This window comes from Pristiophorus japonicus, chromosome 12 (assembly GCF_044704955.1).
Source record: "Pristiophorus japonicus isolate sPriJap1 chromosome 12, sPriJap1.hap1, whole genome shotgun sequence".
NCBI classification, from domain to species: Eukaryota; Metazoa; Chordata; class Chondrichthyes; family Pristiophoridae; genus Pristiophorus; species Pristiophorus japonicus.
The window spans coordinates 179,190,069-179,212,496 of NC_091988.1; the positions used below are offsets into that span (position 1 = coordinate 179,190,069).

The following is a 22,428-nucleotide window of genomic DNA, read 5'->3' on the forward strand; positions in this document are numbered from 1 at the left end:
GACCAATTGAGCAAATACTTTGGTTCTGTCTTCACGAAGGAAGACTCGAATAACCTTCCGGAAATACTAGGGGACAGAGGATCTAGCGAGAAGGAGGAACTGAAGGAAATCCGTATTGGTCAGGAAATTGTGTTAGGGAAATTGATGGGATTGAAGGCTGATAAAACCCCAGGGCCTGATCGTCTGCATCCCAGAGTACTTAAGGAAGTCATCCTAGAAATAGTGGATGCATTGGTGATCATTTTCCAACAGTCTATCGATTCTGGCTCAGTTCCTATGGACTGGAGGGAAGTTAATGTAACACCACTTTTTAAAGAAAGGAGGGAGAGAGAAAATGGGGAAATATCGACTGGTTAGCCTGACATCGGTAGTGGAGAAAATGTTGGAATCAATTATTAAAGATGAAATAACAGCGCATTTGGAAAGCAGTGACAGGATCGGTCCCAGTCAGCATGGATTTATGAAACAAAATCATGCTTGACAAATCTTCTAGAATTTTTTGAGGATGTAACTAGTAGAGTGGACAAGGGAGAACCAGTGGATGTGGTGTATTTGGACTTTCAAAAAGCTTTTGACAAGGTCCCACACAAGAGATTGGTGTGCAAAATTAAAGCGCATGGTATTGGGGGTAATGTACTGACGTGGATAGAGAACTGGTTGACAGACAGGAAGTCGAGAGTCGGGATAAATGTGTCCTTTTCAGAATGGCAGGCAGTGACTAGTGGGGTGCTGCAGGGCTCAGTGCTGGGACCCCAGCTATTTACAATGTACATCAATGATTTAGCTGAAGGAATTGAGTGTAATATCTCCAAGTTTGCAGATGACAAGATGACACTAAGTTGGGTGGCGGTGTGAGCTGTGAGGAGGATGCTAAGATGCTGCAGGGTGACTTGGACAGGTTAGATGAGTGGGCAAATGCATGGCAGATGCAGTATAATGTGGATAAATGTGAAGTTATCCACTTTAGTGGCAAAAACGTGAAGGCAGCATATTATCCGAATGGCGGCAGATTAGGTAAAGGGGAGGTGCAACAAGAACTGGATGTCATGGTAAATCAGTCATTGAAAGTTGGCATGCAAGTACAGCAGGCGGTGAAGAAGACAAATGGCATGTTGGCCTTCACAGCTAAGGGATTTGAGTATAGGAACAGGGAGGTCTTACTGCGGTTGTACAGGGCCTTGGTGAGGCCTCACCTGGAATATTGTGTTAAGTTTTGGTCTCCTAATCTGAGGAAGGATGTTCTTGCTATTGAGGGAGTGCAGCGAAGGTTCACCAGACTGATTCCCGGCATGGCAGGACCTATATATGAGGAGAGACTGGATCGACTGGGCCTGTATTCACTGGAGTTTAGAAGAAAGAGAGGGGATCTCATAGAAACATATAAAATTCTGACGGGACTGGACAGGTTAGATGCAGGAAGAATGTTCCTGATGTTGGGGAAGTCCAGAACCAGGGATCACAGTCTAAAGATAAGGAGTAAGCCATTTAGGACCGAAATGAGGAGAAACTTCGTCACTCAGAGAGTTGTGAACCTGTGGAATTCACTACCGCAGAGAGTGTTAGAGATATTCAAGATGGAGTTAGATATGGCCCTTATGGCTAAAGGGATCAAGGGGGATAGAGAGAAAGCAGGAAAAGGGTATTGAAGTGAATGATCAGCCATGATCTTATTGAATGGTGGTGCAGGCTCGAAGGGTCGAATGGCCTACTCCTGCACCTATTTTCTATGTTTCTATAATCATTAAGGTCAGGATGGACTAGAGAGAGCCTGGTTTTGAGCCTGGCACGCATGACTCTAAGTCAGAGTCATTGCCAGGCAACCAAACATGGGACCTGGCGATGGCCTTCATCATGACAATACCGGGATGCGTACTATGTAACTCTCTTCATCAATACTTCTGTAGGCGGGACCCCGGTGATCGTGTGTGGCCTTGTCCTGTAACTGAGCAGTATGCATGACAGGTGTGTCTGCAAGGAACCGTGAGTTGCATGTTTCAGGTACTGCTTGATGGTTTGAACTGCCGCTCCGCTTGACCATTGGACACGGGTTTGAATAGGGCTGAGCTCGTGTGTTTTATGCCGTTGCATTTCATGAACTCTTGAAACTCCAGACTTGTGAAACACGGTCCGTTGTCGCTGACAATGATGTCTGGCAGACCATGTGTGGCAAACATGGCTCTCAGGTTCTCAATGGTGGCAGCGGAAGTGCTGGGATGACATAGTCACACATTCTATCCATTTGGAGTATGCATCCACCACCACAAAAAACATTTTACCAAAGAAGGGGCCCGCAAAGTCAATGTGGAATCGAGACCACGGTTTGGATGTCCATGACCACAGACTGAGCGAAGCTTCCTTTGGGGCGTGGCTTAACTGCATGCAAGTGCTGCACTGATGCACGCATGACTCTAAGTCAGAGTCATTGCCAGGCAACCAAACATGGGACCTGGCGATGGCCTTCATCATGACAATACCGGGATGATTACTATGTAACTCCTGTATAAATCTCGCCCTGCCTTTCTTGGCATTGCAACACGATTACCTCACAGTAAACAGTCGGACGGGATGGAAAGCCCATCTTTGCAATGGTTGTGCGGTTTGGTTTCGTCACCGTTAAGAACAGAACATTTTACAACCGATAGGGTCGGATCCTGAATGGTCCAGGTCTTAACTTGTTGAGCAGTGACAGGCGACCCTTCACTCTCAAAGGCATCCATGACCATGAGTAGCTCTGCGGGCATTGGCGTTTCCACCTCCGGTGTGGGCAACGGTAATCGACTCAATGCATTAGCGCAGTTGTCGATGCCTGGTCTATGGCGAATGACATAATCTTAGGCAGATAATGTCAGTGCCCACCTCTGGATGTGGGACGACGAGTTGGTATTGATACCTTTATGTTCCTCGAACAACGATATAAGCGGCTTGTGATCAGTTTCCAGCTCAAAGCGAAGCCTAAACAGGTACTGGTGCATTTTTTTTACCCCAGAAACACATGCTTAAGCCTCTTTCTCTACCATGCCATGGACTCTTTCCGCCTTGGACAGGCTTCAAAACGATTATGCAACTGATTGTAGTTTGCCTGACTCATTGGCTTGCTGGAGTACGCAGCTGGCCCCATAGGACGACACATCACAGGTCAAAACTAGACGCTTGCATGGGTCATACAGTACCAGTAGCTTGTGGGAACACAACAGATTTCTAGCCTTCTCAAAGGCTCTGTCTTGAGGTTCACCCCACACCCAGTCGTCTTCTTTTATGAGCAGCTTGTACAAAAGCTCTAATACTGTGCTCAATTGGGGTAAGAAGTTACCGAAGTAGTTGAGAAGACCCAGGAACGAACGCAGCTCTGTCACGTTCTGGGGCCTGGGTGCATTTTTGATGGCCCCTGTTTTTGCGTCTGTAGGCCTGATTCTGTCTGCAGCAATCTTTTGTCCAAGGAATTTGACCTCTGGTGCCATGAAAATGCACTTCGAACTGAGTCCCATTTTTTCCTGACGAAGCAGAACCTCTTCCAGATTGTGCAGGTGCTTGGCGGTGTCACGACCTGTGACTAGCATGTCATTTTGGAATACCACGGTCCTGGGGACAGATTTCAATAGGCTCTCCATGTTTCTCTGAAGTATGGCTGCTGCCGTACAAATGCCAAAAGGGCGCCTGTTGTAAATAAACAATCCTTTGTGCGTGTTGATGCACGTAAGTTGCTTTGATGATTCAACGAGTTCCTGTGTCATGTAGGCCAGCGTTAAATCCAATTTGGTGAACGATTTTCCCCCGGCTAGTGTTGTAAACAGGTCATCAGCTTTCGGTAGCGGGTACTGATCTTGTTTCGAAACTCAGTTGATCGTTACCTTGTAGTCTCCACAAATCCTGACCGTGCCGTAGCTCTTTGACACCGGAACAATGGGGCTGGCCCATTCATTAAATTCGACTGGTGAGATGACCCCCTCGCGTTGTAGCCTGTCCAATTCGAGCTCGACCTTTTCCCTCATCATGTGCGGGACCGCCCTGGCATTGTGACGGATGGGCCTTGCGTCTGGCCCTAGGTGAATCTGCACCTTGGCTCCCTTGAAGCTGCCAATTCCTGGTTCAAACAGTGAGGGAATTTGCTCAGCACTTGAGCACACAAATCATCATCCGCCGATGACAAAGCTTTGATATCATACCATTTCCATTTTCTTTTCTTGAGCCAACTCCTGCCGAATAATGATGGGCCGTTGCCCGGGATAATCCATAACGGTAGATCATGAACCGTTCCCTCGTATGACATTCTTACTGCTGCACTACCGATCACTGGTATGAGTTCTTTGGTGTCGGTACACAACTTTTCATTTATCAGACTCAGCTTGGGTCTTTCTGCCTTGGTCTCCCACAGCTTTTTGAAAGTCCTCTGGCTCATTATCGATTGACTCGCACCCATGTCTAATTTTACCTCCATCATTATCTTTGACTCTTTGTTAGGAATGCACGTATGCTATATACTTCCTCCTCGGAGCTCTCAAATGCCTCGTGCTGCATCGCCAGATCCAGGCTGAATTGATCATCATCCACATGGCGTGTCGCAGCTCGCTTGCTCTGTTGTGGACACGTCCGCTGAAGATGCCCCATCTTCACACACCCTCTGCATACATACTGCCTGAAGCGGCACTGATGAGGGCGGTGATTGCCCCCGCAACGCCAACACGTTGAGCTCAGATTTGCGCCCGATGACTGGCTTTGAGCGGCTCCCGTTCTCACATACGTGGTTGAGTAGGCCCTCGATGGCGAACATTGAGCGGCTCTCGGTCTTGTAGACGCAGTCAAGTAGGCCCTGCCATGTGCAGCTCTGCCGGCCGCCGACACAATTTTGTGCACAGTACTTTCCATGGAGTTCATGTTTTGTCGCGATATCTGCTTCGTGCTTTTCTGCGTGGGCGATGGTGATGACCTTGTTGAGGTCCGACGTCGCCACAGCCAGCAGCTTACTTAAGGTTGCCTCATGGTTGACCCCGATCACGAAAAAGTCACGCAGCATGTCTTCCAATGCAGGCCCAAATTTGCAAGGCCCTGCAAGACAAGGGAGAACCAGTGGATGTGGTGTATTTCGACTTTCAAAAGGCTTTTGACAAGGTCCCACACAAGAGATTGGTGTGCAAAATCAAATCACATGGTATTGGGGCTAATATACTGACGTGGATAGAGAACTGGTTGGCAGAGAGTTGGGATAAACGGGTCCTTTTCAGAATGGCAGCCAGTGACTAGTGGAGTGCCGCAGGGCTCAATGCTGTGACCCCAGCTCTTTATAATATACATCAATGATTTGGATGAAGGAATTGAGTGTAATAACTCCAAGTTTGCAGATGACACTAAACTGGGTGCTGGTGTGAGCTGTGAGGGGGACGCTAGGAGGCTGCAGGGTGACTTGGACAGATTAGGTGAATGAGCAAATGCAATGCAGATGCAGTATAATGTGGATAAATGTGAGGTTATCCACTTTGGGGGCAAAAACGCGAAGACAGAATATTATCTGATTTGCGGCAGATTAGGAAAAGGGGAGGTGCAATGAGACCTGGGTGTCATGGTTTATCAGTCTTTGAAAGTTGGCATACATGTACAGCAGGCGGTGAAGGCGGCAAATGGTATGTTGGCCTTCATAGCTAGGGGATTTGAGTATAGGAGCAGGGAGGTCTTACTGCAGTTGCACAGGGCCTTGGTGAGGCCTTACCTGGAATATTGTGTGCAGTTTTGGTCTCCTAATCTGAGGAAGGACATTCTTGCTATTGAGGGAGTGCAGCGAAGGTTCACCAGACTGATTCCCGGGATGGCAGGACTGACATATGAGGAGAGACTGGATCAACTGGACCTTTATACATTGGAGTTTAGAAGGATGAGAGGGGATCTCAAAGAAACATATAAGATTCTGACAGGATGGGACAGGTTAGATGCGGGTAGAATGTTCCCGATGTTGGGGAAGTCCAGAACCAGGGGACACAGTCTTAGGATAAGGGGCAGGCCATTTAGGACTGAGATGAGCAGAAACTTTTTCACTCAGAGAATTGCTAACCTGTGGAATTCCCTACCACAGAGAGTTGTTGATGCCAGTTCATTGGATATATTCAAGAGGGAGTTATATATGGCCCTTACGGCTCAAGGGATCAAAGGGTATGGAGAGAAAGCAGAAAGGGGTACTGAGGGAATGATCAGCCATGATCTTATTGAATGGCGGTGCAGGCTCGAAGGGCCGAATGGCCTACTCCTGCATCTATTTTCTATGTTTCTATGTTTCTAAGACGTCTCAGGTCAGCAACAAATGCCGCTACGTCCTGGCCTTCTGGACGAACGTGCATATAGAAGCGATATCTGGATGTGAGGATTCCTTCACTGGGTTTAAGGTGTTCCCGAACTGGAGCACAAAGTTCTTTGTAATCCTTTTCCGTAGGAAGAATGGGTGAGAGCAGATTCTTGATGAGTGCATAGATCGTGGAGCCACAGATGGTGAGAAGAACTGCCCTACACTTCTCTGCATCCTCGTCTGTGTTTAGGTCGTTTGCCACGAAATACTGGTCAAGACAATCCGTGAAATCTCCCCAATCCTCTCCTTCATTGAATCTTTTGCGTGGGTTCGTATTTGCCTGTCGCCAGTTGTGGGTTATGCCCTCCTGTATGGCTCAGAGACATGGACCATGTACAGTAGACACCTCAAGTTGTTGGAGAAATATCACCAACGATGTCTCCACAAGATCTTACAAATCCCCTGGGAGGATAGGCGCACCAACATCAGTATCCTCATTTAGGCCAACATCCCCAGCATTGAAGCACTGACCACACTCGATCAGTTCTGCTTGACAGGCCATAAAGTCCACATGCCAGACACGAGACTCCCAAAGCAAGTGATCTACTCGGAGCTCCTTCACGGCAAACAAGCCAAGGGTGGGCAGCAGAAACACTACAAGGACACCCTCAAAGCCTCCCTGATAAAGTGCGACATCCCCACTGACACCTGGGAGTCCCTGGCCCAAGACCACACTAAGTGGAGGAAGTGCATCCGAGAGGGTGCTGAGCACCTCGAGTCTCATCGTTGAGAGCATGCAGAAATCAAGCGAAGGCAGCGGAAAGGTCATGCAGCAAACCAGCCCCACCCACCCCTCCCCTCTGTCCCACCTGTGACAGAGTCTGTGGACTGTTCAGCCACCAAAGAACTCACTTCAGGAGTGGAAGCAAGTCTTCCTCAATTCCGAGGGACTGCCTATGATGATGATGATGAAATGATACAATGAACTCCGTACTGTGAGCCAGTGACCAGGTGTAACCTGGTCAGTCTTTAATGGCTTCCAGAAGTGAAGATACAAAGGTGAAGTTCAGCTTATATACCGGGTCCAGCACGAGTGTACCTATGACCCTAGGACCTCCGACGGTAATGGCCCCTGTTGGTGGCAGACCTTATGTACATACATTACAGTTCGCATTTTCATTGCAATAAATTGTAACACAGTGTTTACTGAACATAACTGTTTTGCTCTAATTAACTAACCCATAGCAATTACAAACATCTTTAATCATGTTCCCTGTATATCGCTGAGAGGGCAGTGCAGTGTGCCAGTTTACAAACTGTAATGGGCTTTAAAGAACCGTAATATTATGGGAAAATATATATTTTTCCAAATTAAACTTCTTTCAACTCCATTGTTAAAACCAGTACAAATGAAGAGAACGATATTTTTGTTCATCAATACAAGATTTTAATTCAAACCTGACTGCCACCACCAAACTTGGAAATGGTTTCTGTAGCTTTGACATAGCATCCACATACAAGATTGTGAGTGGAAAGGAATCTAATGCATAAGCAAAGATGTTTCACATATATTATGACTAACAGATACAAAAATATTGCTTGACAATTTACTGCAATAAACTGCAAAACTATTCATTACATTGAAATACCAGCTGAAACTTTATACCAAAAAAACACACTTCATTATTTCTCTTACAGTTAACTCAATGATTAAATAGATGGAATCTATCTGACTAGAAGGCTGTAAAGTAAGCCCACTGGTCAACATCTATAAGTTTACGATGTCATCTAGTCCCTTGTGTGAGTTACAGCCTCCCATTATCCATTGTTCTAAATGTCTTAGAGTAATAAAATTACTGTCAATACCCATGAAATATGACACTTTTAGGAGCATGGAAATGATTTGACTAATAGTAATAACTCAAAATCACATTTGTTCTTATTATAACCTGTTTTAATGGTTATTGCAATAAATAACCCATTGTGAAGAAAGTCATTGCTCATCATGATTTTAATTCCAAAGAGTTTGATAGTTCTTCCCACAGGCATATTTTCTTACTAGTTTACAGAGACTTTTACAACTTGAAAACATGCAAATGCATAACAAATAATCTCAAAAATGGTAGCATAAATCAACAGGATGATAAAAAACTCATAATTTAGTCCCAAAACTAGAAGTGCATTTACATTGTAACTGTGACAAAATGGTCTTGCTTCACGCTAATGCTGCAGATATAATGTAAGTACAGCCAGAATCCGGAGTAGGGCTTGACCAGACAGTGAAATCATAGAATCAACAACAACAGCTTGCTTTATATAGCGCCCTTAATGTAGTAAAATGATCTAAGGTGCTTCACAGGAGCGTTATATTAATGACTTGGATAGTAATGACTTGGATGAAGGGACCGAGTGTACTGTCGTGATATTTGCTGATGATACAAAGATAGGTGGGAAAGCAATTTGTGAGGAGGACACAAAGAGTCTGCAAAGGGATATAGACAGGCTAAGTGAGTGGGCAAAAATTTGGCAGATAGAGTAAAATGTGGGAAAATGTGAAGTTATCTACTTTGGGAGGAAGAATAGAAAAGCAGAATATTATTTAAATGGAGAGAGACTACAGGATGCTGTGGTACAGAAGGATCTGGGTGTCCTCGTACATGAAACACAAAAAGTTAGTGTGCAGGTACAGCAAGTAATCAGGAGAGCATATGGAATGTTGACCTTTATTGCGAGAGGGATGGAGTATAAAAACAGGGAAGTACTGCTGCAACTATACAGAGCATTGGTGAGATCACACCTAGAGTACTGCATACAGTTTTGGTCTCCTTATTTAAAGAGGGACACACTTGCATTGGAGGCAGTTTAGAGAAGGTTAATTCCTGAGATGAAAGGGTTGTCTTATGTGAAAAGGTTGTGCAGGTTGGACCGATAAGCATTTGAGTTTAGAAGAATGAGAGGTGATCTTATTGAAACATATAAGATTCTGAGGGGACTTGACAGGTTAGATGCAGAGAGGATCTTTCCCCTTGTGGGGGAATCTAGAACTAGGGAGCATCGTTTCAGAATAAGGGGTTGCACATTTAAGACAGAGATGAGGAGGAATTTCTTCTCTCAGAGGGTCATGAATCTTTGGAATTCACTACCCCAGAGAGCTGTAGAGGCGGAGTCATTGAATATGAGGGGAAATTTCTTTACCCAGGGGGTGGTGGGGGTCTGGAACTCACTGCCTGAAAGAGTGGTAGAGGCAGGATCCCTCACCACATTTAGAAGATACTTGGATGTGCACTTAAAGTGCCGTAACCTACAGGGCTACGGACCAAGAGCTGGAAAGTGGAATAAGGCTGGATAGTTCTTGGTTGATCGGCACGGACATGATGGGCCGAAATGGCCTCCTTCCATGCTGTAAACATCTATGATTCTATATTCAAGGCAGTGATAGACAGGTTTTTGAACTACAGGGGAGTCAAAGGTTATGGGGAACTGGCAGCAAAGTGAAGTTGAGACCAAGGTCACATCAGCCATGATCTTATTGAATGGTGGAGCAGGCTTGAGGGGCCAAATGGCCTACTCCTGCTCCTATTTCTTATGTTCTTATGTTATCAAACAAAATTTGGCACTGGGCCACATAAGGATATATTCAGACAGATGACTAAAAGCGTAGTCAAAGAGGTAGGTTGTAAGAGCATCTTAAAGGAGGAGAGAAAGGTAGAGAGGCAAAAAGGTTTAGGGAAGGAATTCCAGAACTTTGAGCCTAGGCAGCTAAAAGCATGGCCGCCAATGTTGGAACAATTAAAATAGTGGAAGCTCAAGAGCCCAGAATTGGAGGAGCCCAGAAATCTCAACGGGTTTTAGGGCTGGAGGGGGTTACGGAGATAGGGTGGGGCAAACATAGAAACTTAGAAAATAGGTGCAGGAGTAGGCCATTCGGCCCTTCGAGCCTGCATCACCATTCAACAAGATCATGGCTGATCATTCACCTCAGTACCCCTTTCCTGCTTTCTCTCCATACCCCTTGATCCCTTTAGCCGTAAGGGCCATATCTAACTCCCTCTTGAATATATCCAACGAACTGGCATCAACAACTCTAGAAAACAATGATACAGCTCACCGTGTCTATGCTGGGTCTTTGGTACAATGAGATTCCCGAGAGCAGGGAGTCTAACGTCCCTCTACAGTCAGTTCAGGCCTTAACATGCCATAAATTTAGTACTGATGGGAAACTGAAACTGCTTTGTGCCAATGCTAAACTTGTAGTGTATATGCACCCCAAAACAGGACCAAATACAAAACGGGCAGCAGAAATGTAGTACTAAATTGAGAGCATCAGGGTGAAGTCTGTTCAGAAGAGTATAATGGGGGTATAGTCAAATGTATGATTAACCTCTATAATACAACTATAATTTCAAAAATAAAGTCAATTAGTCACCAAGCTAGTCATCTGAAAGATTCTATTAGGCAATAGCCGAAGCAGTAAAGTCACTAGAATCTCCTGAGGAGGGCCAAGATGGAGCCATAGGTCTCCAAAAATCATCAAACCAGGGCATTGAAGGACATAACCCCCAGGCAAAAATACATCTGAAGACCAGAAAATAGATTTTTTAGGTCACAAGATAAACTGGATGTGCAGTTACACCACATTACATAGCGTCAGTGCAAAGCAGTCTCTGCTTCACATCAACGCTAAACATGCGTGATATAATTGCAGAGTTAAGGTCTGATCAAACCCTGAGCAAAACTGAGTGAAAATCCTTCTATTTGTTTCTGATATCAGGTCAGACCCTAATTATGGATTTCAGCTGCATTTATACTGTTGTGTCGGTGTGAAGCCATCTCACTAAATTCTAATGTCACAGTTGTACTGTAAGTGGACGCAATGACCCAATACATCACTGGTGCACCAGCAACTACAATTCAGTTTGACCTTTACAAATACAGAAAAACCTCTAGAGCACTATATTCGCATGGTTAAGGATTACAATTTTTAAGGGTTTATTCTTGAAAAAATATGTCAAACTTTGCTGAAGATACCTAATTAGCTGAGTTGGTATATACTGGGCATAAGTGCTTCTTTGAAAGGCAATCAAAAATAATGACCTGATACAACAAGAAATTATAACGAGTGAAAGTAAAATCACTTGCATATTATAGAAAGTGTGCACAAATTCTCTGAACCTGGACATTATTTGAATGTCAAAACTGGAGATATTTAGAAACATAGACCAATACTAGAATTTTTGAAATGGATGGGATATGGGGGAAATCAAGAGCTCTTGAACTGGCCAAATATCATCTGTTTAAAGAGCATCTGATACACAGTGAACAATAGCATAATGGCTATGTTACTGTATTAGTAATCCAGAGGCCTGGACTAATGATCTGGAGAAGTGAATTCAAATCCCACCACGATAGCTGGGGAATTTAAATTTGGTGAATTAAATAAATCTGGAATAAAAAAGCTAGCATCATGAAACTACTGAGTTGTCATGAAAACGCATCTGGTTCACTAATCTACCATTCTTACTTGGCCTGGATGTGACTCCAGACCCACAGCAATGTGGTTGACTCTTAACTGTCTGCTGAAATGGCCTAGCAAGCCCCACTCAGTTGTACCAAACCACTGGGAACCTTCACCACATAGACTGCAGTGGTTCAAGAGGGCCTTATTTTATTACCAATTCACTGTAACAAGGTCATTAATCATTTATCAAATTGGATCATCAGAGGCAAAAGAGCAACTGGAAAAAATATTTTTTTCAACATAGAGGATCTAATGGTTACTAAACAATCAATATCCCTTTGTTGCTCAGATAGATCCTGACAGAACAGAGGAAAGAAAAAGAGAAATGGCACAAAGAGACATCATTGCTGCATTCTCTTACCCAGGTCTTTTGAAGTACATTACGATTTAAACATCTGAAGGAGAAGCTAGATGAAAAAATATATATATCTGAAATAACAAAGTACAAACCTGCAACCATAGCTTGTCGTGCTGGGACCACTTCCCACCAGCAATGCACTGAAATGTAGCATTTTGTCCTGCGTTGACTTCCACATTCTGAAGACGGAGAAAATGAGGAGCTTTTCCTGAAGAACAATTCCCAAAGTAACAAGGTCAATCAAGCTGGTAGTCCCAATGTTATAGTTAACTTATTGGCTAAAAGCATTTGCTGGGAATTTCATTAGGGATTCTCCCGATTGGTCACTGCAACCAGTGGAAAGTTGGCAGGAATCCCATTTATGCATCGATAGTTATAGTGGCGAATCAGTAGAACCCCCGAGAAAGTTCCCGATTAAGTACAAGTTAAGAATCAATGATTGAAAACTATCAAACAAGTACCCTGTAATACAAAAAAATCCACTGGCCCAGATTTTGCAGCAAAAATAATGGTGAGGCTATCAGACCTCACCTTTATTAAAGAATAAATCGGACAGCAGCTTCTGATCACTGCACATGCATAGTTAAATGTGGAAATCAGAAAGTTGATGCCAGAGTTGCCCAGCTCCTCCAATCGCTCTGCTATACCAGTATCTCACTGAGAGACTCTTGATTCAAATACATGCAATGGTGTTAAGTTGGGGTGCTTACATGATAAATACCCACTAAACATGTCAGAAAAGGTTAGGGCTTCTCCATTCAAGTGTAAGTGAATTTTTATCGGTGTGATAAGTCTTAATTACTGCCAAACAACCTCTCTGGCACTGAAAATGAACTTTTACAAGTGTGCAGTTTCAATCGTATTTTTGGAGATTAAAAAAAAATGTAAATAAAAAATATAGGGGGTGAAATTGCCCCGTGCCACAATAGGGAGCTGTAACCTTCCGGGGCTGGGATTTTCCCCGCCCGGCGCGGAAGTCCTGCTTCCGCCGCTAAATTGGGCTAACCGCCCCTTTAGGGGCAGATCCCGGAGCACTACTGGGACAAACTGTTCAGTGCTACATAGAAGCCCCACATAGCATCCCACGCTTCAACGCCCCTCCCCTCCAATTAAAGGGGACGACCACTGCACATTCTGCACAGCCTCTGATGGACTTCACCGGGCCACCAGAGCAGCATGTGACGGGGCCACCATCGTTGAGCTGACCTGAGAGTCGGCCAACCAGAAAAGATGCCCTCCCCTTTAATCACCGCCCCGAGAGTGCATGTTGGCCAGCTTTGCAACCTGTGAAGCTGGCATTGACATCTACTCACACCTGCGGGGAAATTTCCCCCACGGAGCAGTAAGGGTTTGGCGTGGGGCAGTGAAGGGTTGACGCACACGGCGATTACGTCATCGCTAGTTGCACGGTAGCCCGGGGCACTAACCGTGGAGTATGCGCTGATATGGCAGCACCTCCGCAAATTCCCGGGCAATTTCCCAGGAAGCGGTGGCACCCCCCCTTCCCCAAACAAAAACTATGTTGCCTCCCTAAAGGCATTAATGGGGCTATAAAAAGGGGCAATTTTGCCCCCATATTTTTTTTTACTTTTTCATTCTATCTCTTTTATCTCTGTCTCTTAATCCCATCTTTCATTACCTCTCTTTATTTTGCTTTTGGTACTTGATTTGGCATTGAATTAACTATTCTAACTTGCACTTCCTGGTTCAGACTAAGTGGCTCAGTGAGGATTCTTCAATCTGATTGGTTGAAGAGACACACAGCTGCTTGACCGACTCACACAGGTCCCAGATCCCCTGTAGGGGGCACATCACTGTTTTGGATTACTAATCACTGCAATTTCCACTGCAAAACCCCACAGAAACTCTGCAGGCAAGTGTGAGTGTAATGAACGGTGAGCGCTGTCCGTTGGCCACTGACCACAAAATCTACCGCTTTAACCTAGAACAATCAGGTTGAAACCCAGATTTTCACCTAGCCTGCCATCCTCTTTTTTATATTTCAGTAAAACTAGGCTGTTAAGGGAAATTAATGCAGGAAAAAGGTGACAGAAGCAAAATTACATTAAAATAAAGACAAAAATAGAATTGTCAGAAAAAATGTGTACAGAAGTAGAAAGTTATATAAACAATGCTTGACATTGCACTGTGATTATATTAATGTTTGCTGTATTCATAGGAAATTCCTTCTGCTATTTTAATAGAAATATTCATCCATTTAAAATTAATTTTAAATATATGGGTGATAATCTCAGTTACGATAGCAAAAAAACAAACAAATTCATTAGTTGCATATGAATGCAGATAATTTCAAGGCTATAATGGATATACATACAACTCGATGAGAAAAGAAAACGTGTCACAGTTTAGATATGATCCAGACTACACTATTTGTTTTGGCAACTTATCTTGTCTCTCACAGTACAGATGCAGAGCTGAGCAAACATTAAGCAAAATTTGTCATGTCATATCATCCTTTCTCCAGTAATATTTACTTATTAAAATGTGAAAATCATTATTTACTCTGAAGATTTTTGCCGGAGTAACACAATTCTGAAAATAATGTGGATTGATGGAATAATGTACTTCCTTCACCCTCACATAGTCCATGCATTCAGGATAATCTCTTCCTCGCTTGTTCTATGTCTTTGAAATCTTAGTTTGTCTTTGTCTTTAGAGATTCACATTCATATCCTCTCCATGTCAATGACATCCCTTCAATTCTTTGAGATACTCCTGTCCTCTGTACATCCCAGATCCATTCCTCCTGCATGTTTTGCGTCCAACTGTTCTCAGTCCAAGCTCCCCTCCTGCCCATTCTGTGTGAGCTTTCCTAGCTATTTCTTCAACTTAAGAGATGCTCTCATCCTTTCTTCATTTCTGTGAGTCACTTTACATCCCTCCAAAATTCTCCCACTCTATTATATCCTTTTACACCCTCCACTTTCAATTAGTGTGGAATGTTTGCAATATCATGGAGACCTTGTTGCCTTTGCCTGTCTGGGAATACAAAGACATACAAAGCTGAATATTAAAAGGGAAGATAAGAAAATGCGCCTTTGCAGCATTTCACTGTATTATATACAAGTCACCTATTGTATGGCACAGAATATCAAAAAGGATACCACTAAATTTGGGCAGCTGAGAGAGGTAATATTACAACAAATTAAACAGGCATAAGCAGTAAGATATGGCCTGTGCTGCTTACCTGTACACTGGTTATTAAAGTCACACTCTGGTAATTTACTTAATTCAATTAATTTTATACTAACTGAAACAGCACAGCAGACATTCTCCTGTCCACTTTTCAATAACTGTGGGTAGCAAAGATCATGAGGGTAATTTTCGATTTTGCCACTTGGGCAGTAACTTTTAATGGAACAAAAATTGAAAGGTGGCAGATAATTCCCACCAGGTTATTGCCCAGGTAGTGACGTTGAAAATTACATCAAGCTTCTTATGTACCTCTCAAATGATAACAGACGATTTGCATTTTATATTAAAAATGAATTTTAAATATCCATGTGGTGCATTTTTATGTTGCTGTGAAGCCTGCTAGGTATGCTGTGGGTTGATGTCTGATTATGGATCAAAATTCAGGATCAGTTGTCTACTCCTAGCATACGCAATAGGGCATCTAAGCAATCAGAGAACTGGGACAAGCCTAATAATTTCCTGTTGCTATAACAACAATCTGATGTCAGGTTACTAGAATAACAGTTACTGCAGGGGGGAGGAACTGTACTAAGAATATGTTAGTATATTAACATTAAAATAATTTACCTCAAAAACCAACTCAGAATTTTGATGTCATTTCCCAGCATGCATAGAATGATCTCAGGGAAAATTCAAAGAGATTTGTGTAAGAATTTCTTGTTGCTATGGCAAAGTGAGATACTGTAGAAAGCTGTGATTGCTAGGAGATATATGGAATGTAAAATATAGAGCAGTGAATTACTAAGAGGGCAGTGTGATTATCTTCTGGTGCAATAAATCTAGGTCTAGAGCTTATTATTGATGAGAGTCCCTCAGTCCCAATAATCATTATAGGAGGGAAAGATCTTCCAAAATAATAAAATACTGAGGTGCATCGATGCAAAACAAAACTGGACATTGTCTCTACTCTGATTATGTCCGAGCAGCAACACTTGTGAATAAGTTCAGTTGGTAACAAACGGGGAATGACTTCAGAGCTTCAAATGTGTGGTGTTGTCTGACCAGCCATTTTATTAGAGTCTACATACAGCTATAAATCACACAAATACTTCCAGATTAAAAAGAAGTCAGGGAACTTCTTGTACTTAACATTAGAAACAAAGTTACCCCAATATTGGAAATGGGCTTGCTATTATTCGTATTGAAGGGGGCCTTTTCCGTCAGAATGATATTGGGAGTGCTGGTTTACTGTTTCATGGATGACTGGCCATGGCCTTTTATTCTGTTGTGGCAGTGGTTTGCTTGCTGTGGACTGACTAAGTAGCTGCACTTGTTTTATGGAGTAAATAGCCGGTCTCTCAGATATCTCCACAAATTATGACTTTGTTTTCTTCCAATATCTCTGGTTCCTCATCAAGTGCTTTTCGCTTTTCAGTTCTTACACTGCATGATCAGACAGATCTTGCTGTTGTACTTGTGCTTGTGTCCATTTCCCGTTTCCTTAAATTCTGATAATTTCTTCTTCTCCAAGCTCTTTGATAGCTTTACTATAGAACTGCATCTGATTGGCTTTTCTGGGGGTAGAGCTTCTCTTTTACTTCATTTTATTAGTTGGCTTGCTATATGCGGGATTATCTTGGTTTAGTGGTCAAATGGTCTTTAAGCTGGTAAACCATCCACTATCTCATGTGGTGAGCACACTAAGCATCTATACGGACTCGTGCTTCTTCTAGACATTGCCATTTGACTGTGGATAGCTTGGTGACATGACTAATTCATATTGCTGTGCAAACTGTATTTACATGAATTAAATGGTGGCCCATTATCTTTTAGAATACCGTGGCATGAAAAATAAGCTTTCATCTTCACTATGACTTCTTTCTCTTTTTTAATCAGACATTCTTTCTAATTCAAAGAAATCAGAATGATATTCTCTTCTATCCAGTTTCTTTCACCCCCTTCATTCTCTATTTTCTTCCAGAGCCTTTCTGATATTTGGTGGCTGATAAGCAGTTCGTTGTCCTGTTTGGCTTGAAACTCCAAGCATACTGGATAGTGGATGTGGATGTATGGCTATAGTGGATGCACTGATTGTCATCTTCCAAAATTCCACAGATTCGAGAAAGGTTCCCATAAATACTTCCAGATTAAAAGGAAGGAAGGTAGCAATGTAACCCTGCTATTTAAGAAAGGAAGGAGAGAGAAAATGGTGAATGACAGACCAGTTAGCTTGACATTAGTCACAGGGAAAATGCTAGAATCTATTATTAAGAACGTGGTAATAGGGCACTTAGAAAATAATAATAGAATTGGGCAGAGTCAACACGGATTTATGAAAGGGAAATCGTGTTTGACAAATCTGCCAATTTAGCAGCCAGTGCACTTCTGGGGAAGATCGGGGTGAGTATTCGCAACCAAAATTAGTGCCCTCAATGCAAGCTTTTTGCCCAAAAAGCGGGCACAGCAAGGTCCAATTTCTTCCCCCATACGTTTAACTTCTCCAAATAAAAAACGATGGTGAAGAGTTTTTTCAATTTGAGGAAGTAGTGAATTTGAGGTATAAGCCAGAAGTTGACTTTATTGAATATTTAAAAAATATATATTCTTGGGATGTGTGTAATGCTAGATTCTTGAATTGTCTTATAGACAGATTCTTGAACTATAGGGGAGTCAAGGGTTATGGGGAACAGGCAGGAAAGTGGAGTGAAGCCAAGATAAGATCAGCCATGATCTTATTGAATGACGGAGCATGCTTGAGGGGCCATATGGCCTACTCCTGCTCCTATTCCCTATGTTCTTATGTTGCCAAAGCTGCACTTTTTGTTCATCTGTCTTGAATTATGAAGCAACATGGTCATTTTAGAACTAATTGATTTACTATGAAATTTACAACGAACAGTAGTAATACAATTACTAAGAGCATACCACAAGGAGACTGGGTCATGTGTAGGGGTTCCCCTGGAGGCCTTTAATGAACAAGTTCAATTGCCTTTATGGTCAATTTCCCTTTTTCTGGTACCAGCCCACAAATAACCAGATTTATTGGATTCAATTATCACAATCTACTGTGGTGGGATTTAAACTCATGACCTCAGGTTTGCTAGTCTGGTACCATAACCACTACACTACATGCCCTTGTATTATAAAGCTACATTTTTATTGATGTTGAAGTATTTTAGCACTGGTACTTGCAAGATAATATTTTGACTTCATCCAGACATTTCTCATAGCGATAGTTTGTTTATAAATTCAACTTCCTTCAGTAGGTCACAAAGCAAAGTAGTTCTCTGTGATAATGTTGGAGAAAACTGATGCAAATAATGAATCATTCCAAGAATTGTTTGTTTTGTCAGTGAGAGAAGGCAACTTTAGCTGAATCTAGTTTCAGTTGCTCATCAGAGAGTCAATGGGCTCGATTTTCCTCTTTGCTGATTTTTGGCACCCAGCAGCATGTACGGCTGATTTTTTCGTGCCTGATTGCGGCAACATAAAATACAACTTTTGCCAAAGTAAAATTTAATTTTGGCACTGCTGTACCTGAAGTTAAATCTGGGGGGTGGAGCTTCAAGTGTGCGCCAAAAGGACAGTGAGCATGCGCCGGAAAGAAACCCAAACTTTTTTGATGTGACAGGTGTGTCCGCACAACCACGGTGAACTTCCTGGTCTGGATCAACAGCTTGTGAGAACACACTGGCATCAAAGCTAGACCTGGACATTTAAATTTTAGCTGCAAAAAATGGATCCAAGGGAAGGGGAAGGAGAAGGACAGGGGGAAGGGAGAAGGGCCAAGAGATTTTGAACAGAAGAAATTGAGCCCTTGGTAGACCTCATTGAGAGGAGATGGGATGTGCTTGAAAACAAAGGACGAATGGGACAAAAGAATCTGAAGCCCTCTCTACTAGCAAAACTTTGGGAGCAAGTTGCAGAAGAGTTTAATGCAGTGGCCATGAGAAGCGGCACGCAGATCAAAAAAAAGTGGCAGGACCTTGGCCAAGCAGTTAATGGTATGTGTGGTGTGTGGTGTGTGGTATGTGTGTGTACCACAGCAGAATGACCCTCTCTTTAAAAAGTTCTATTTTCATCTTTGCAGAGGAAGGTGTCACAGATCAATCGAGAAAGGTCAAAAACTAGAGGAGGTGCGCCAAGTAGGCTGCAACTAACAGCCGTGGAACAGAGGATCGCTGATATGATTAAATCTCACAAAAGATCAACGACCACTGTGGATGCTGAGTCCAGGTTACCGACAGAGTGTAAGCCCTGCAAATTGCACAGTCTGGGTTGGGATCGTGGTCTTTGAAAAGAACCTGTGCTGTGTGACCTGCATATTCATGGCATCCTGCCTCCACAACTGCTGCTGCTAACCAAACAGATAGTAAAAGCTTTTACAGATATATAAAACGGAAAAGAGTGACTAAAGTAAATGTTGGTCCCTTAGAAGATGAAAAGGGGGATTTAATAATGGGAAATGTGGAAATGGCTGAGACCTTAAATAATTATTTTGCTTCGGTCTTTACATTGGAAGACACAAAAACCATGCCAAAAATTGCTGGTCACAGGAATGTGGGAAGGGAGGACCTTGAGACAATCACTATCACTAGGGGGGTAGTGCTGGACAGATGAATGGGACTCAAGGTAGACAAGTCTCCTGGTCCTGATGAAATGCATCCCAGGGTATTAAAAGAGATGGCGGAAGTAATAGCAGATGCATTCGTTATAATCTACCAAAATTCTCTGGACTCTGGGGAGGTACCAGCGGATTGGAAAGCAGCTAATGTAATGCCTCTGTTTAAAAAAAGGGGGCAGACAAAAGGCAGGTAACTATAGGCCGGTTAGTTTAACATCTGTAGTGGGGAAAATGCTTGAAGCTATCATTAAGGAAGAAATAGCGGGACATCTGGATAGGAATAGTGCAATCAAGCAGACGCAACATGGATTCATGAAGGGGAAATAATATTTAACTAATTTACTGGAATTCTTTGAGGATATAACGAGCATGGTGGATAGAGGTGTACCGATGGAGGTGGTATATTTAGATTTCCAAAAGGCATTCGATAAGGAGCCACACAAAAGGTTACTGCAGAAGATAAAGGTATGCGGAGTCAGAGGAAATGTATTAGCATGGATCGAGAATTGGCTGGCTAACAGAATGCAGAGAGTCGGGATAAATGGGTCCTTTTCGGATTGGAAATCGGTGGTTAGTGGTGTGCCACAGGGATCGGTGCTGGGACCACAACTGTTTACAATATACATAGATGACCTGGAAGAAGGGACAGAGTGTAGTGTAACAAAATTTGCAGATGACACAAAGATTAGTGGGAAAGCGGGTTGTGTAGAGGACACAGAGAGGCTGCAAAGAGATTTAGATAGGTTAAGCGAATGGGCTAAGGTTTGGCAGATGGAATACAATGTTGGAAAGTGTGAGGTCATCCGCCTTGGAAAAAAAAACAGTAAAAGGGAATATTATTTGAATGGGGAGAAATTACAACATGCTGCGGTGCAGAGGGACCTGGGGGTCCTTGTGCATGAATCCCAAAAAGTTAGTTTGCAGGTGCAGCAGGTATTCAGGAAGGCGAATGGAATGTTGGCCTTCATTGCGAGAGGGATGGAGTACAAAAGCAGGGAGTCCTGCTGCAACTGTACAGGGTATTGGTGAGGCCGCACCTGGAGTACCGTGTGCAGTTTTGGTCACCTTACTTAAGGAAGGATATACTGGCTTTGGAGGGGGTACAGAGACGATTCAATAGGCTGATTCCGGAGATGAGGGGGTTACCTTACGATGATAGATTGAGTAGACTGGGTCTTTACTCATTGGAGTTCAGAAAGATGAGGGGTGATCTTATAGAAACATTTAAAATAATGAAAGGGATAGACAAGATAGAGGCAGAGAGGTTGTTTCCACTGGTCGGGGAGACTAGAACTAGGGGGAACAGCCTCAAAATACGGGGGAGCCAATTTAAAACCGAGTTGAGAAGGAATTTCTTCTCCCAGGGGGTTGTGAATCTGTGGAATTCTCTGCCCAAGGAAGCAGTTGAGGCTAGCTCATTGAATGTATTCAAATCACAGATAGATAGATTTTTAATCAATAAGGGAATTAAGGGTTACGGGGAGCGGGCGGGTAAGTGGAGCTGAGTCCATTGCCAGATCAGCCATGATCTTGTTGAATGGCGGAGCAGGCTCGAGGGGCTAGATGGCCTACTCCTGTTCCTAATTCTTATGTTCTTATGTTCTAACACCTGCTCTGTTATGTTTTGCAAATGTTGCACCTCAGGAAGAGCCAGAAGCTGAAGCAAAAGATCAGGAAGCTGTCAGTCCTGATATTCTTCATCAACTTCAGGACGAGGATGAGCTGGGCAATGAAGATCCCAATAATGAGATGGTTACATAGCAATTGGAGTCGGTGAAACCCCCCACCACCCCCACACACCACCCCACCAAGGATGCCAAGCCCATTGCTGAGCGATACAACCGACGTGGCATCTCATGGTAGAGTCTGAGGCTGCGGGTCCCAGTGGGTTGCAGCAAGCCACACCTGGGAGACGGCCGATGAGGGTAGGAAGGAGAGCTCAACTTTAAATGCAGGATGCATGGGACATGGGACAGATCATGGGAATGAGTAGGGAGACCACTGAGCTAACGAGATCACTCCTGGGCACCATGGGTGGAGTGAGGGTAGAAGTAGCAACACTGTCTGGAGGAATGGTAGCAGATGAGGGAGGGAATGTCAGATTGGGGAGGGAATGTCGGAAATGAGGGAGGGAATGACAATTAGGGAGGGAATGTTGGAGGCAGCTGAAGCAGTGTCAGGTTCGATTAGGGAGGGAATATTGGATTTAGCTGCTGCAATAAGTGGATACACCCAGGCTGTTATTGCCCAACAGCAATTGGCAGCATCAACTGCTGACACTCACTTTCCAATCCCCAGACCAACCTCAGGTAGTGAGACGCGGGTTGATCCACAGGCTGAAGAGTCCAAAGAGGAACCCGGGCCTTCCACAATGCTGTCTGCTAGGTCTGTCCCTGTCAACCCCATCAACAACAAATGCGCCTTTGCGCAGAAAGCAGAAAAAATCTTGGGGTCATGGTGAGGAACTAGAAGTCTGAGACAATGGGCACAGGTAGGGGTAAAGG

General features: G+C 43.5%; 1 protein-coding gene across 3 annotated transcripts in view; it reads right to left on the reverse strand.

Moving 5' to 3' along the window:
* ptprt (protein tyrosine phosphatase receptor type T) overlaps positions 1–22,428 on the reverse strand; it is a 1,564,838-nt gene that overhangs the window by 890,261 nt on the left and 652,149 nt on the right. For all 3 annotated transcript variants that reach the window (XM_070896216.1, XM_070896215.1, XM_070896217.1), the window contains exon 5: positions 12,237–12,352. In XM_070896216.1, the coding sequence (XP_070752317.1) occupies positions 12,237–12,352 (116 nt within the window). The remainder of the gene's footprint in view (positions 1–12,236; positions 12,353–22,428) is intronic.